We start from the raw sequence: 16,281 nt of genomic DNA on the forward strand, positions 1-16,281 counted from the left end.
TTTAAAGTATAATTATCTCGAACCCAGTTTAGGGATAACACTGCACCCAGAACACAGGGTGTTCTTTTCATTTCAAAACAAGAAGTAGGGAGGAGGTAAAAAAAAGTTTAGGGAAAAAACGTTGCAATAATTATAAACCTTGAGTGTAAACAGTATAGAAACTCATGCAACTCATGATTATAAACACTGTCAAATCAGTTCATAATAGGGTGCGAGAGAACCAATTTGAAGTTTTGGATGTTGACAAGGTCATAAAACAAAACAAAAGTTGTTAATTTGGACGACTTATAGTTCAGGAGCTATGGTTTTCCATCGCTGCCAGAGTCTTGTGGATAGTTTGCCAAGAAGACTTTAGGCAGTTTTGGAAAACAAAGGGTAACCTACAAAGTACTGAATTCTAAGAGAGACCAGTTATGGATTTCCTTAAAAATGTTTGCCTTTTGTAGTGCTATTTAAATTTCCAAACATTTTGCAATTTTTGAATGTTTCATTATTTTTTGTAGCTTTGATCCTAGGCTGGAATTTGTTGTGAATTAATCATAATCGTAGATTTCGTTTATTTCAAAATTAATTTTTTTTTTAAATTGTATTCTTCGAAGTCTTGCATCCTTGTCGAGTTGAAAAGGTCTGAGTAGTTCCTTTTGGGATTGTATCGCTGTTAAGCTCTTCTTTCACCCTTGCCCAATTTAGTTCATCTGCAATTCTTCTGATACATTTGGCGGGTTCTCTATGTATTTTTTTTATTCCTTTCTTTGATTTTTTTTATGATTTTTGTTTTACAGCCCTATTCTGCTATCCATCGGGGGGAATAATCTCTAAATATTCACCAATTACCATACTGCTATTCATGGGAGGGAATCCAAACTCACGTCGGTATTATCGGTAATGTTGTTCGGTATTCCACTATTCACGTGAATGAACTTGCTCTTTTTAAGTATTTGTTAGTATGTAATGGGTTGTTTTTATTTTTCCTATGCAAAAACAAAACAAATTTTTTTTTCTTTCAATTTACCTCGTCGTCATTTTTTTTTAAGTTGACGTTCACGTGGACATCAAACAAAGGTAAGATAATGCAGTTCACCCGATGGATAGCAGAATGACAAGGTAGAGTTAAAGTGGATCGAATGTGTGAATCGGATCTGAGTTTCACGTGAATAGCAGAATAGGGCTGTTAGTAACATTTTATACAAAAATATTCAAAAGAAATGTTTAGAAAAAAAATTGCGTATGTCTGTCTCTGGTGAGCCGATTTTTCAAACTTAGTATGTGGTTGTTTTCAGGAGACCAAGTGGTTTTTGGAATAATTTTTTTTTTTCGATAAAAATTAACGGTACCTACCTTCTCACAAATTGGAAAAGTTTAATATTCTCGATAACAGCTCCTACAATTTTGTTAAAAATTTGGTATTACTTTTTGAAAAATGTCTATCTCTTGATGAGAAAATCATTACTAACGGTTTCTCCCACAGGACTGTTTTTTTTTACTTCCCCAAAATACAAATTTTGAAGTCAAACTCTCATGGAGGATGGAAAATTCCGCAAAACGGCATAACTCTCCACCATTTTTCTTTCCAATAAACAAGTCATAAAAAACTTACCTGACTTTAGATAGTTTTGCACATGTCTTCAAAATATTAAGATCATTGCTCAATTCGAAAAAAAAAATATATTAAAACATAATTCGTGTTTGCCAATCTATCTTGCCATGTAAGATAACATTAGAAAAAAATAATATAATGACAAATGAAAACATATATCAATTTATCTTGTACCAATCTATGTCGTCTTGCTTGGTAGAAACGGGATTAACCAGACTCTGTACATCGTTAAGCATCTCATTACACAAATTATCCGTTAACTGCAAAGAAATTTAAGAAGACACCATTCAACATTAATATTTTAAAATTTTTTACATTTTTACATTCTATGAAAAGAGATTATATAAAATCTATAATTTAAAAATTATTTTAGATGCTTTTTTTAAATGTTTTTTTTTTTTTTTTTTTTTTTTAATCATTTTTCCAACATAACAAAAAAGACACCATTAGTTTTCTTATTGAAAACTGGAAATACAAAAGAAAAGACGCTTGATCAAATTATAACAACTTGTACAAAAACGTCAATCCTCACCCTCACGGGGACAGAGCAATCTATCCCAACAACACATCTCTAAAAAAAATAAAGATCTATGTACATCAGGCTCAGACTGGAACATTCATACATCACATATCAACGTGTAATAAAGTATCTCCATCCATATTTATTCATCTTTTAACATAAACTTAGTTTACAACATTATGAAAATTCTATTTAAAATGTAAAATAAAAAATATTTTATGAAACATTTTAAACACTTGTGGTATAAAAAAAAATCTATAGGAATACTCCAGTCAAAGCGTCGGAAAAAAGGCCCTAACCTTGCGCACAGGGGCACTGTCAGTTTTTATTTCATGGATCGATAGGGGTATATTTAAGAGGCTTAAACCCAATTTCTCACCACCTGATCATTCTTTTTAGCGGAGTTATCCACAAAAATGCATTTTTTTGGGATATTTTACTTCAAAGCTAATATCTTTGCTCCAGATTGTCGTAGACCAAAAAATAAACATACATTCTCTTCCTTATAATATTTTCTATCGTTGTATGTAATTTCATTGTATTTGAGTGAGTAAATACAAAATGGCAGCCATTTAAAGTCAAGTTCTTGTTGTTAAAAAACACATTTTTGTCATTATTTCGAAAAAAGCTTATATCATGATTGACATTTTTCTAACTTATTTTGTAGCCCTATTTATATCCTGCATTTTACAGAAAAAATCCGCTAAAAAGAATGATCAGGTGGTGAGAAATTGGGTTTAAGCCTTTTAAATATACCCCTATCGATCCATGAAATAAAAACTGACAGTGCCTCTGTGCGCAAGGTCAAATGAGGCTTTGACTGGAGTATAACGTAGGTGGCTAAATTTATTAAAAATATGCGATTTCGACTCTCATACCTATTTAAAAAAAAATTATTTCAGGCATTTCAGAATGGTTATAGTTTTAGTCGTATCTAGAGTTAGGTACCAAAATGCGAAAAAGGGTATTAATTAAATAAATTAATTTAATTGTAAAATCTTAAGTATTTTCACATTGCTGCCAAAAATGCATAGATTCCATCAGTTATTTTGTTAAATCATATTTTAGAATAATTCTTCTAACACATAACCAAAAATATATGATATAACAACCGTTGAACAGTTGCTATTAAAAAATTATTTAACTTTTTTTTAAATGCAATGTAGAAAAAAAAAATTGTTTTCTAATTTATTAATTACCACTTTAAAAGATAAAATAAGAATTTGCTCACAATATTAACTGTAAATATAATTGCATCTAACAAATATTTATAACCCAATAAGATTGGGAATTCAACACAAATTCGAAAAGCAACATTTTTGTTAAGGTTGCATTGGGCCAACGGGACCGAAAATCTAATTTTTTCTTTAAACCAAGATCATTAAGAAGTCAAAAAAATAATTGTTTCTACTTTGCATTAATAAAAAAGTTAAATAATTCTTTAATAGTAACTGTTCAACGGTTATAAAATTTGTTTAATGGTTATGTAGTCATGAAACTAAAAAATTATTACTGATGGAATCCATGCATTTTTGGCAGCAATGTGAAAAAAACTTAAGATTTTAAATTATTAAATTAATACGCTTTTTTGCATTTTTGTACCAATAACTTCCTAATAACTCTAGATACGATAAAAACTATTACCATTCTGAAATCACTTTTCGACTCGCTTATTTTTAAAAAAGTTGGCCACCTATGTACGTTCCTATAGTTTTTTTTTATACAAGTAGTGCTTAAAATTTTTTATGAAATATTTTTTTTTTTTACATTTTGCATCTACATATAGGCGGATATTGGAATATTTTCCAGTTTTGAAATTTTTTTAATTTATGAAGAAATTCAAAAATGTTTAAATCCCATAGATTTGTGGGACGGTCTTTACTTCATTTAACAAAAATTTCGTCATTTTGTTTTGTAATAATAGGTGTGTTTTTTTGTTTATCTATATAGATTTTGTGCAAAAAAACGACATCGGGATTTTTGAAATCCATGCAAACATTTGGCACCACTGTACATATACTTTGGCAGCTGTCTGTCAAAAATGTTGCTCTTGTTTTTTTTTATTTTAACTCCGAATTGGGAAGGCCATTACATCCATGTTGGATGCAAACAAAAATTTTCATATGGCCATGGCATCCATGTTGGATTCAAAAAAATTGTTTTTTCACAGAAAACCAAAAATTATCTGTATATTCTTAGCCACATTTTAAGACCATGCCCATTAACATTAGTTGCGTCGTTCTTGTGTTATAAGCGTTTGAAGGTAGCCATATTGAATTTTTTTTCGATTTTTTTAAAATAAAATGTGAAAACTTTTTTATTTTTATTTCTAATTTTTCGAAAAAACTTTGGTAATTTTATATACATATCTGTTCAACAATCTTATCAGGATCCATTTAAGACTTTTATCTGAAAAGTGCATTGCGTATATCTCGAGATATTAACATTTCAATGCAACCATGTCAAACAAATTTTTGATTATTTTTTTCTATGAGAGTTTTTTTCAAACCTCGTTTTCTCCGCTTTTTTTTTTTGTTAATATTTTCAGATATTTTTGTATGAACACCATTGTATATATATTTCTATAGTACTATCATGAAGTGGAATTTAGTATTAGTTCATGTCGCCACTTTTTTGAGGTGGCGCTCAGTGTGTTTTTTTCATACAAATTTTGCTTTTTCAAGTCACCACTAGAGTTCCTAAGATCGTTTCACCTCATGATAGTACTATGGAAATATATATACAATGATGAACACAACAAATAAAGTACATTGGCACTACTGTTTTTATCGAGAGAAAGTAAAATCTGGATAATTATCTGGATTTTTCAAAAATCTATACAGATAAGTTTTTGTTGTTTTTAACACGTAAATTGTTTTGATTTCAAAAATCTCGATGTCGTTTTTTTGCACAAAATCTATATAGATAAACAAAAAAACACACCTAATGTGTGTATTGAAAAATTAAATACATAAATACAAAATTCGAAGAATCTTACCTGTAGTGATGAAACTAAATTATCCGGTGACTCCAGGCCACTTACAGAGTTTAGATCCCCACCACTCTCTGAAATAAATAAAGAAATACATAATCATTCATTGAATGAGTGTGACTTCTTAAATATTTACCGCTTATACAATCCATGCTGTCTCCAATCTGTGATAAATAGTCCGGGGTAACTGAGAAGTTGTTTGATGATAAACTCAAACCACTGTCAGCGGACTCTTGTCTGCTATGATCGGGCATTCCCGATAAAAACGGATCCATTTGCAAATCAAGTTTATGAACAAGTCGAGAACGTTGCTCCTAATTATTATAAAAAAGAAGATCAAAAATATAATATTAAAAATAATTTGGAAATAATAAATTTTATTTTTACCTGAATGCTGTCGCGCGCTTTTAAGTAATCACGCTCCTTATCTATACTCTTGCTTTCCATCCAATTCATTTCTGGACGAGCAGCAGATGAAGGCTTTTGCATATATATGGCTTCAATGAATAAAAAAAAGTAGAAAAGAAAACATTAAATTGTTTGATTTGATCAACAAAATAAATTAATTATTTTAGCTCATATCATATCGCTTGAAAAAAAAAACGTTATTACGACAAATTTACGCACAAAACCAGTTGTTATTGATATGCATACAGTAATTCACAAAAGCCGAAGTTAAATTACTTATTTAAACGTGGTTATTTAAAATTGTTTAATTAGTCGCTTGAATAAAATTAATTAAAAAGGAAATTACTATTTCAAGATTATGTACAGGCACAAATACGTTAAGAAATGGCGAATTTAAGAAACACATTATTTGTTTCTTTAAATTTTCTACTAATGTAACTTGGCAAAAAAAAGCTTTTTGAGAGACATAATGGATTTTTAAACATTTTTATAAAATTTAAAAACTACTATGTAGTTATAAAAACATTCTGTCCTTTTTGAAAATAATTATTTTAATATATGTAATTATCTTTACAAAAAGACTGATTTTTGTAGTTTAGTAGTTTTTCCCTTAAAACAAAATAATTAAAAAAAATAGTTACACCACTATGCTGCCGTGTTTATGTTTACTGAAATTGACGTAACTACATTTTTGAATGAGGACCAGTTTTGACATCTTGGATAAGTTTGTTATTATATTCTTCATCTTTCGAAAAATAATGATTATTCAAAGGTAAACTAATGAGTATTTCTAGAAGCGCGAGTATTACGGCGCTTTTTAAAAAGAAAGTTGTGACTTCAGCTATGTTTGGATGCAGTATTGAAGAGAGATTTATTCTAAAACTGGGATTGCACGGTCAACGCGTTGACTCTCTTACGTCATCACGAAAATTATCTTTGCTCTGTCAACGCGCCTTCAATGTCAAAACGTTAATCTGTGTGTTCTGTGTGACACTCGTCATCGTACCCGTCGATGCATTGACAGCATTTTTTTGTGGTCGATCACACGGCTTGGGCACTCTTGGAAAAGATTTTGAAGTAATTTTTACATCACATTCAGCGGGTTGCTCGAATTCACCACCACAAGAACAAATAATAAAGAAACTGAGATTTATACTAAGAACGAACACCTTCAGTACTGCATCCAAACTTTGCTGACGTTACAACTTTTTTCGAATCCCCTGCACTTGACTCCTCATTGATTAAACTATTAGTAAAAATTGCAATTAAACAAAGAGAGAAATGAATAATTGGGTTGGAGGTCTAACGTTTCTCAAGTACCGCGATGCATGTGTCCCGCATTGGGTTCAAAAGGTTCCGTTTTAATGTATTATCATTAAAACGTTTGTTTTTAAAGCAATAACAAAACGATGTAAAGCACAAGAACATTACTTGCTTCTTAAAATTGGAATTACAAAAGTTTCAATGATGTTTTAACAATAACAAAATAAGTTCTAAGGAAGGCAAAGTTGTAAGGTTATGAGCAGAAATTATTTTAAATCCTTTTAATGAAAGCACAGAATTTGAAGAAAAGCGCAAAAAACTAGCGATTTGAAAAAAAAAAACTTTAGTGGTTGTAGTTGCGAGTTATAGTGCAATTAGAATGCAGTTTCAAAATAATAATTAAACTAGCAGCAATAATTGTACTAGTTTTTAGATTAAAATAATTCATTTGTTTTTAAAAAGGTCTCTTTTTTTTCAGAGCACAGCATAAACTCGTCCCACAAAGACAATAGCTGCTCACGTTGATGAGTATTCATCGTAATTCTGAACTTAGTTATGTGACAATTTTTTATTTTTCTGAAAACTATTTTTGTTTGAATGGTCTTCACCCAATATAATTATATATAAAACATTGCCTTCTTCGAAAAAGAAAGTGTTAAGGTGGAAATCCAACGCACAAGTACTCAGGTGTTTATATTTCTTCACTAGAAAAAGTAGTTGGAAGAAAAATTCTCACCGTGTTTAGCAGATAATGTATATTTGTGCTAAATTGTTTTTGTAAGCGCATTCGAAAGTTTGCTAAGCAAAACTTCAAGCTTTGCAAATTCAAATTTATATTCATCACATTACAAAAAAAAAAAATAAAATTTTTTCTAAGTAGACTTTTGCAAACTATTGTACGAAATATTTGTAAATATTAGAAAACGTACGTATGCGTGGATCATTCCAAGATGTTGTGCGATTGATATGGTTAATAAAATAAACATCACCAGATTCTGTGAGAGCTTGTTCCCAACCTTCTGGAAGTGAACCCAGCGAATCAGTAGAGGCCGCAGAATCCTTACTCACGCTCCGTGGATTAACTGAAAATAAATATAACATTGATGTAATCGCACATAAAATATGACGAGACATTAAACATTTGATATATTATTTATATGTGATTTTGTGTTATCCTATCCCATACCAAAGATGTTAAATAAATAAATTAGATTAAAACAAAAATAAACATAAAATAATGATTTAAAGAAAAATATATAAATTCAAATAATAATTACCAGATCTATTAGTGAGATGTTGCTGCCGTTGTATTGGAACTCTGGGATCCTCCCATTGAGTTGTTTTTGTAATATGACTAGAACCCAAATAAAAAATAATTACATATATAACAAAATGTCATGCACTATAAAAAAAAATAAATAAAATGCACAAAATAAAGCAAATAAACAACTTAACAAACTAAATGAAGAATAAAAATATCTAACAACATAATTTAACTTAAATTTTAATCATTTCTCACACGTAAACTTTAATCATAAAATGAATAACAACATAAGTGAAAACAATTTAAGACCACTGTAAAAAATTATGAAATTCGATTCTAATAAAAAATGGAAAAAATGAAATCAGAAAAGTGAACAGAGTTGTAAAAGGTGCACAAAGTTGTAAAAATGCACCCATTTAAGTACTGCATTCAGTTAAATGTAAAGACTTGTTTTTAAATGTTTTGATTTCTTCTCAGTACATATTTCAATTTGGAGACAGTACATTGATTTTATTTAAAAAAAAAACTACATCAATTCAAGAAAAATTAAAAAATAATTTTTAAAGACTATTATTGACAAATTTCAAAACAAATTTAATAACAAAACATGTTTTATGACTGCTTAAATTTTATTTAACTTTTAGTCTTCTAGATGTCAAATCTCTCGATAATAGTACCAAGTTTGGGAAAATTTGCAAATTTTTTTTGAGATAAATCTTGTTTTGAAATAAGTGAATAATATGGCCGTTAGAATGATTTAAGTAGTAAAAAGTTTTGTATTCTTTTGACTCCAAATCTTTTTACTTCACAAAAAGAATGGTTTATTAAAAATTTTAACTTAAAGTAAAACAAAAAAAAAAACCTATAAAAAGTACTAGATTGCATTCGGAAACATTAGAAAAAAACTGAGGCTACAACGAATGCAGTACTAAAATAAAGCATTCTTTAACTTTTATTTTTATACCTAGTGGTTTCGTATTATCGTTGATGAGTTTTCTCTAGTCATACTCGCATTGAATGAACCGTGTTATTATCACTTATCTATAACAAAGAGAAATGAAAAAGGCGCATTTTTAATATACCCAGAGGTTTGATACATTTTCAAAACGATGTGTTCACAAGAATGGAGTTTTATAAATATTTTTAATGAATTTTAAAACGTAACAATGCAAAATATAAAAAATTTTACTTCAATAATATATGTACAGATAATCGCAAAAACGATAATCGAAAACGTGATCGTCTTTGATTTGCTCTTCGTAACTCAATCGCTATCGTCTCGTTTGTCAATTTGAAATTGCATAATTTAGGGTGCTTATTGAATTTCTAGATAAATTATTTTTGATTCTCATAGTTCAAAAAAATGCTTAAATTTTCCATGTGGTGCAATGTTAGCATTTCAAAAGTGTTATTTCTCACTAAAAACAAAAACACTTTAACCCAAAATATGTTGATGCGCATATTTTATTATTTTTTTCTATGGTATATGAAACGTTCATACAAAATTTCATCGGCCTACCACTTATTTTCAAGGAGTTATTGGTAATATTCTGACTCTTGCTCTTTAAGTAAAAGACTTTTCATAAAGAATCCAATAACTTTTTACATGGTGGTCGAAACATTTTGGTATTTGGTCATATGTCGTTTTAATAAAAATGTTTCATTACCTATACTTTAATATGCAAAAACTTGTATCTACCCTTCCAGATAGAATACAAGATGGCCCAATATCTCAAAATAACTCTTATAATGAGTAGTACGATGTAAATTTCATGCTTTTATCACAAAGCGCACATTTCAACTCTTTTTTAATACTAAGTCGTCCGACTATAACGTTAAACAAAACAAAGTTCATTTCGCAACGTACATAATTGTATGTTTCAAATGAGAAGCAGATACCAATTTGGAATAGTATTTTTAAGATACTGAGTCGCGGAGATTTTTATTAGAATATGTAGCCTTTTCCACCATTTTATCGTAAGCGACAAAAGATTTTACAGAAAAACATCTATTAAATTTTGCATTTGACTTATCGAAGACGATTTTGATTTGTTTAATAAAATTTAGAAAAAATGTTTCGTATTAGACCTATGTAAGTCTTAAAAAAATTAAAATTAAATGTTGTCAAAAATTCACGATTTTTTGGAGCTTATGATGAATTGGCGATAAAGGCTCAATATATTAGGGATCCAACTAGTTAAAAAAGACAATTTTTAACATCACACGAAAAAGTTTATATAAATATAAACTTATCCTCAAGTATAAATCCTTCCATTATTTCAAAGCAGAAAATGGTCATGGCAGTGCCATGTTTAAAAAAAATTTTTTTTTTCAAACTTTGAATTAAGGTATGAGATGACATGAAATAACAACAAACACCAGCTGAACAATTTTTCCTAGACCGCAAATATCCAATAAAAATTAACCTATCATACAATTTAAAAGAGTTCTATGATCCTTATTTTGAATGAATTCCCTAAATCTTATAAAATCGAATGAAAATAAATTTTGCTTTGAGTTCACAAAAAATTTCTTTCTAGCTTATGATATATAAATTCCACTCATTGTACTTACTTCAAATAATATATTTGTCCGTCATTTGTTTTTGCTTGTTCCCAGCCTGGAGGAAGAGCTCCCAGTTCATTTTGTAGTTGGATCGGACTTATTACATCATATGACCTCTGCTTCATGTGTATACGTTGAATACTATTGTCGGATTGGCTTTGTGGATTGGCATTTGGATTGCAATTATTTTTCGCAATAGTGCCAGTGGCGGCAGCAGGTTGTGTATTCAAACCTGCATATGTTTGTTGAAGAGAAGCTGGACTACTATGAGCTCTCGAATGGCTTATAAGCAGACCCGATGGCGCCACTGCTGGGGTGTGATGCACATTTTGGTTTTCGCTGCAAGTATTTGATTGCGAATCCGTACTAAATGCTGAATCAGTGCTATTTGCTCGTGAATGTGAAACAGTTGGAGATTTTGAACCTGTCAACGGCGGATTGAAAAATGAATTCGGTAATTTTCGCATTCGAAATGGCACTTGTAGGGGTCGTTTTGAATCGCCCGGCTTTAGGACACTATCAAATAAAGCTTGTAAATTGTTATCTGAATCACCGTCGATTCTCACAACTAAACCAACTTGATTCGATGCATCAGCATCTGCGATGTTTGTTTTATTGCAATCTTTATTTAAGGCCATCTAGAAAAAATTGAAAAACTAAATAGTTAATGTTGATATCAATTACATAATATGTTAAATAAAATTAAACACTTAATAACAATTGACTTAATTATGCCCTTTAAATTTAAAAGTAGCTTTAAACTATGAGCAGATTTTTCCAAACTCTACTCATCCTATTAGTTAAAATTTCAGTTTAAAATTAACACAGAGGTAGAAAAATCTATTTGCAGTTTGATAAGCTGCATAAGCTATTAGCTGATCAACTATTAACATTTCTGACACACAAAATTTGGAGAGAAAATTTCCTAACTACTAATGGGCGAAAACTACCAACAGTTCTCTTTTAGGCAGGCCGATACTTTGCACCCGACCTATTAGAACTAAGAACAGTTATATTAAGATAAAAGGTGGATTATAGTTTATAGGTTACTGTTAAAGGTGGCATACCAACTGAATTTTCTATTTTTGCGTAATATGATCAATCAACGAGGAAGAAGACGTGACCGCTTCTTATTATTGACCTAATCGGTCTTTATAACTAGAATTTTATACAAGAAAAATTAACCAAATTTTCACCAATAAAATTGAATCAGGGTAGTGTAGTTCATCTTTTGAAGGTTGATAAAGGCGAATTAAGCAAAAAAAAGCTAATATTCAAAATCTCCTTGTTATTACGAAACAAAAACAAAATTCTGAAAAAAAAAAATTATCGGACCATCTCATGAAATATATATGAGGGGTAATGGAATAACTGCATTTGAAATTTGTGCATTATAAACGACTTTGAGAAGCTGTTTTTAAGAAACTAATATAATTTTTGAAAAAAAAAAAAATGTTAAAGACCAATAGTTTTAGTATGTGCTCTGAACTAATTTGACCATTCTTTTAACTATTAACAAACACTAGGCATTAAAACATCCAATTTGTAAAGAAGTGGACTTGATCCGCTATTATAACTGTACTTTATAAAGTGAAGTCAATTGTGATTCTAGGCTGGATGTATAGCCAAATTACCTCATTAACATGTAATAACAAATAATATGATAAGGCGTTTTATTAATTTTTTATCATTTTAATGTGAATTTCCATTTGCCACAAAAATTTAATTATTTTAAATTATCTTCTGTCAAAAAATACTGGGAAATACTGGTATCTCAAATTCTAAAAGAGATCATTTTTTATTGATCTGAGATCAAATTTTCCAGATCTCGATTTTTAAAGAGATTTACACCTATTTTTACACGCACTCTCACACACACCAAAGTATTTGACATTTATGTGAACATTTGTTTTTGTAAATTTTTGTATAGGGAAAATTTGCTCGCACACAGTTATAAAAATAAATCATTTGACTATATCCATTTGCCATAAGAGATCATTGGATTTGCTACAAAAATCTCGGTTTCAAATGGAAATAAAAACATAAATTTGTCAAAGTAATGATTTTAAGCCTAGTACGCAGCTAAAGCGAAACGAAATATTCCATACAAAATTTCGTTAACGAAATCTTGAACGAAATTAAATCTGTTTTGTTTTTGCTTTTAAACTTATTTTCTGATGTTTTTTCTTGATTTTTTTAATTTGTATATTTATTATTTTTACTTTGCTATAATACCCGATGGTAATTTTTTGTTAACATGTTCGCTGTTGACTTTGGAGACTTCAAAATTTTTCGTTTCGCTTCAGCTGCGTACTAGACTTTAGATTGGTTTATTGAACTTATGTGAATTTTTATTTGTCACAAAAAACCAATTATTTTTAATTATTTTTGATCTTCTGTCAAAAAATATTGGGAAATACTGGTATCTCAAATTCTATTCGCAAAAAGAGATCATTTTTTATTGATCTGAGATCAAATTTTCCAGATCTCGATTTTTAAAGAGATTTACACCTATTTGCACTCGCACTTTCTCATACATATATATATACACCAAAGTATTTGACATTTATGTGAACATTTGTTTTTGTAAATTTTTGACAGGTTTTTTTTTTTTTATATGGAAAAATTGCTGGCACACAGTAACGAACAAAAATAAATCATTTGGCAATATCCATTTGTCACAAGAGATCATTGGATTTGCTACAAAAATCTCTGTTTTAAATGGAAAAGGATCAAAGATCAATTTTTTGACAGACTTGGATCAAAAAATTAATTGACTAGCAATGAAAAAACCCCCTGCGAGTTTGATCTTGTGGACGCAACTCTTTAGAATCCTTTCCTTTCATTTTTCTGATCCTTTTTCATGAAATGAATTGGGGTTGAATTCTCCAAAAAATCTTTTCGGATATAGAAAAAAAACACAACAAAAGTATTTTTTAACCACAATTTTGATGATCTCTCATTATCTGCGTTCCTTTGGAAATATTTATCTACTGCTTAGTACTTAAAGCTGCTTTAAGCTACTTTTTCAGTATAGCAAAAGTAGTTCAAAGTAGTTTTAAGTACTAAGCAGTAGATAAATATTTCCAAAGGAATGCAGCTATTGAGTGAGTGAACCAGTTACGGTTTTTGTGATTTATGAAGTCCGCATTCTTAAAGAACTACTCGTGCTAATTAGCTGACATTTTCGTGAGTGATTGTTTTGGACTAGCTTAACAAATATTATGATTTTCAAATTGATTTGGATCCTGTATTTAAGTGTGTAGTGCCAAAGTCACAACTAGCCGCTTGATTCTACATCCTTAACTAAAAATGGCATTTTTGGACTTATAGATCTACTTTACTGAGTTTTCAAATGTTCGACTCGCTTTTACTGTGTCGTTTATCATGTCCTGATCAATTTTCTTAGGATTATTATGTTTTACAATTCAATGGAATATCAGTTTTATTAGAATAAAACACAAGAGGTAGTACAGCAGGTATTACAGCTCAATTCTGTATATTTGCAGAGTTTTCGTGAAAATTTGAAGTCCAATCAACATAAGTTTAATGTCGTTTTCTATTGACTTTTGAAATTTTTGTGTAAAAATCTCAGATTTTCCACTGCAAATAGAATATGAAATCTAGTTTTGTAATTGTGTACGAAATCTGTGCGTATAAAAAAAAAAAAATAAAACAACAACAAATGTTCAGACAAATGTCAAACAGAGGAGTGTGTGTGAAAGTGCGTGTGTTTGTATGCGTGAATCTTGATAAAAATCCAGATTCAGATTTTTGAATCTCAGATTCATTTTTTTGTCATTTTTGTTGAATCTCAAGACGCAAATAGATCGTGAAATCTGAGATTTTTCCACTTCACCCCCCCCCCCCCCTTTCAGCTGTCAGATTCACAAATCTCGTCAATTGAAAACGACATAAAACAGCCCAACAACAAAAACTTAGTCGAAATTAGTTACCTTCCATTTAACATAACGTGTAATAAAGGTTTTGGAACTGTTTGAAACTACGAAATATGCATATAAAAAGTTCTTAAAAAAAAACAGATAGACTTTGGAGCCGTTTTTGTGAAAAATTTACCAAAGATCAGAACTTTGATTTTTGTTATAACTCTAGCTTCTGGGGAATAATCGGCCTGCTATTAACCGTTCGGTCGGCCCTAATATCTTTTCCAAATCATTGAATCTTATAAATTTCTGGAATAGATTATAAGAAGGTATTAATCAGAATTGCAACAGGTGTCATTACAGCTAGGAAACATATTTCCAAAACACTGAAATGTGATATTTAATTAGAGTAGGTAGCTTCCTGAAGAGTTAACAATTTAACTATCAAATATACACAAGTGATAACTTTAAAAAATAATAGAAAAACCCTTTTCATGAAAAAAAAAAAAACAAAACAAAACAAAAAAACTAAACACAAGAGATTTTTATATTTTACTTTGTTTATGCTCAAAATTATTTACTGCCCCCATACAAATAATAAATAAATATAATATATATATATAAATGTTTTTGTACATAAGACATGTTGCATCAACAAGTACATTCGCTAAAAAAAAAAAGTGGAATAGATAAAATATATAACTCAATTTTTATGAGTGTGTGTGAATGTATGTGTGTAAGCAAAACCAACTTGACATACCTTAACAATTCCTTGTTTTCCTATTACAACAAATCATGCGACGTGTTCGTGTAATAATATTTTTCCAAAAAGGCACAGCAAAGACCACAGAAGAGAGACACACAAACTCCGTTTTTTTCCGTGTGCTTGCTTGCTCAAAGCTCAAATTTTAATAAATTCAAAGATAATGGAAGGAATTATGATATAAATGCAGTTTCTTTTGTTTTTTTTTTGTTCTTTTTTAGAGTTTCGCGATTGATTTAAGTTTTAAAATTTATATTTTATTCTGCATTCAGTCCATTTGAGCCACAATAAAAAAAAAGTACTTGATTTTTTTTTTTATTTATACTTGTAGAACGTTGACATTTTTGTTTCGTCGTCGTCGTTTATACCTGTTGCAGCACACACAACTTTAAAATTCACTCTTTTATGTAAACATGCTTTTTTTAATCATCGTTTATACACGCAGAATAATCCATATACATATATATATATATTATATATACATTCTTTTATGTTTCTAGTCAAGTATATACAAAAAAAAAAGAACACAAAATTATTGTTCTTTATACTTTTTTGCTGTTGTTGCTTCAACTTCCAAAGTAGCGTACATGAACAGTAGCTACAAGTTTAGTCCAAATATTTATGGATTATATGCTGCTTTGCTTATCCACAGGAATCTTGTCTCTATATACCTGTAGTTTTATATATGTATAATATATAAGGTATTTGCGCATCCGCTTATCTAATTTAATTTAGAAACAAACTATCAACTTTATCTTGAAATTAAATAACATTCCAAGTTTAAAACAAAAAAGTAATAAATTTCACAACATCCCAGCACTTTGTCAAGAAAGAAAAAATATCCAGTTTAAATTAATGTAATAAAAAAAAAAACCTAATTAGAAAATTCAATAGTTATATCCAATTAATTTGAGTATATACATCGGTATGTGTATGTATTGTGAATTTGAGTTGTAGTACAATAATTTTTATGGAAGCAATATCAGTGCAAGTGCAATTTTTTTTTCTTCAAGTTTATTTTTTTT

General features: G+C 29.5%; 1 protein-coding gene across 3 annotated transcripts; it reads right to left on the reverse strand.

Annotated features, from left to right (window-relative positions):
• Nucleotides 1-1,679: 1,679 nt before the first annotated feature.
• On the reverse strand, nt 1,680-16,075 carry LOC129921420 (transcriptional coactivator yorkie). Of its 3 annotated transcripts, none has more exons than XM_056003231.1 (8): nt 15,254-16,075; nt 10,619-11,247; nt 8,058-8,134; nt 7,770-7,862; nt 5,497-5,606; nt 5,246-5,423; nt 5,116-5,183; nt 1,680-1,857 (listed from the first exon to the last, which is right to left on the reverse strand). In XM_056003231.1, exons 2-8 carry the CDS (start codon nt 11,245-11,247, stop codon nt 1,756-1,758), a joined length of 1,257 nt encoding a protein of 418 aa, XP_055859206.1. In that variant the 5' UTR covers nt 15,254-16,075; the 3' UTR covers nt 1,680-1,755. The 3 variants fall into 3 exon arrangements, with proteins under 3 accessions (XP_055859206.1, XP_055859205.1, XP_055859207.1); XM_056003230.1 differs by having other exon boundaries at nt 7,710-7,862; XM_056003232.1 differs by lacking the exon at nt 7,770-7,862.
• Nucleotides 16,076-16,281: the final 206 nt, after the last annotated feature.

This window comes from Episyrphus balteatus, chromosome 1 (assembly GCF_945859705.1).
Source record: "Episyrphus balteatus chromosome 1, idEpiBalt1.1, whole genome shotgun sequence".
In the NCBI taxonomy this organism is placed as follows: Eukaryota; Metazoa; Arthropoda; class Insecta; order Diptera; family Syrphidae; genus Episyrphus; species Episyrphus balteatus.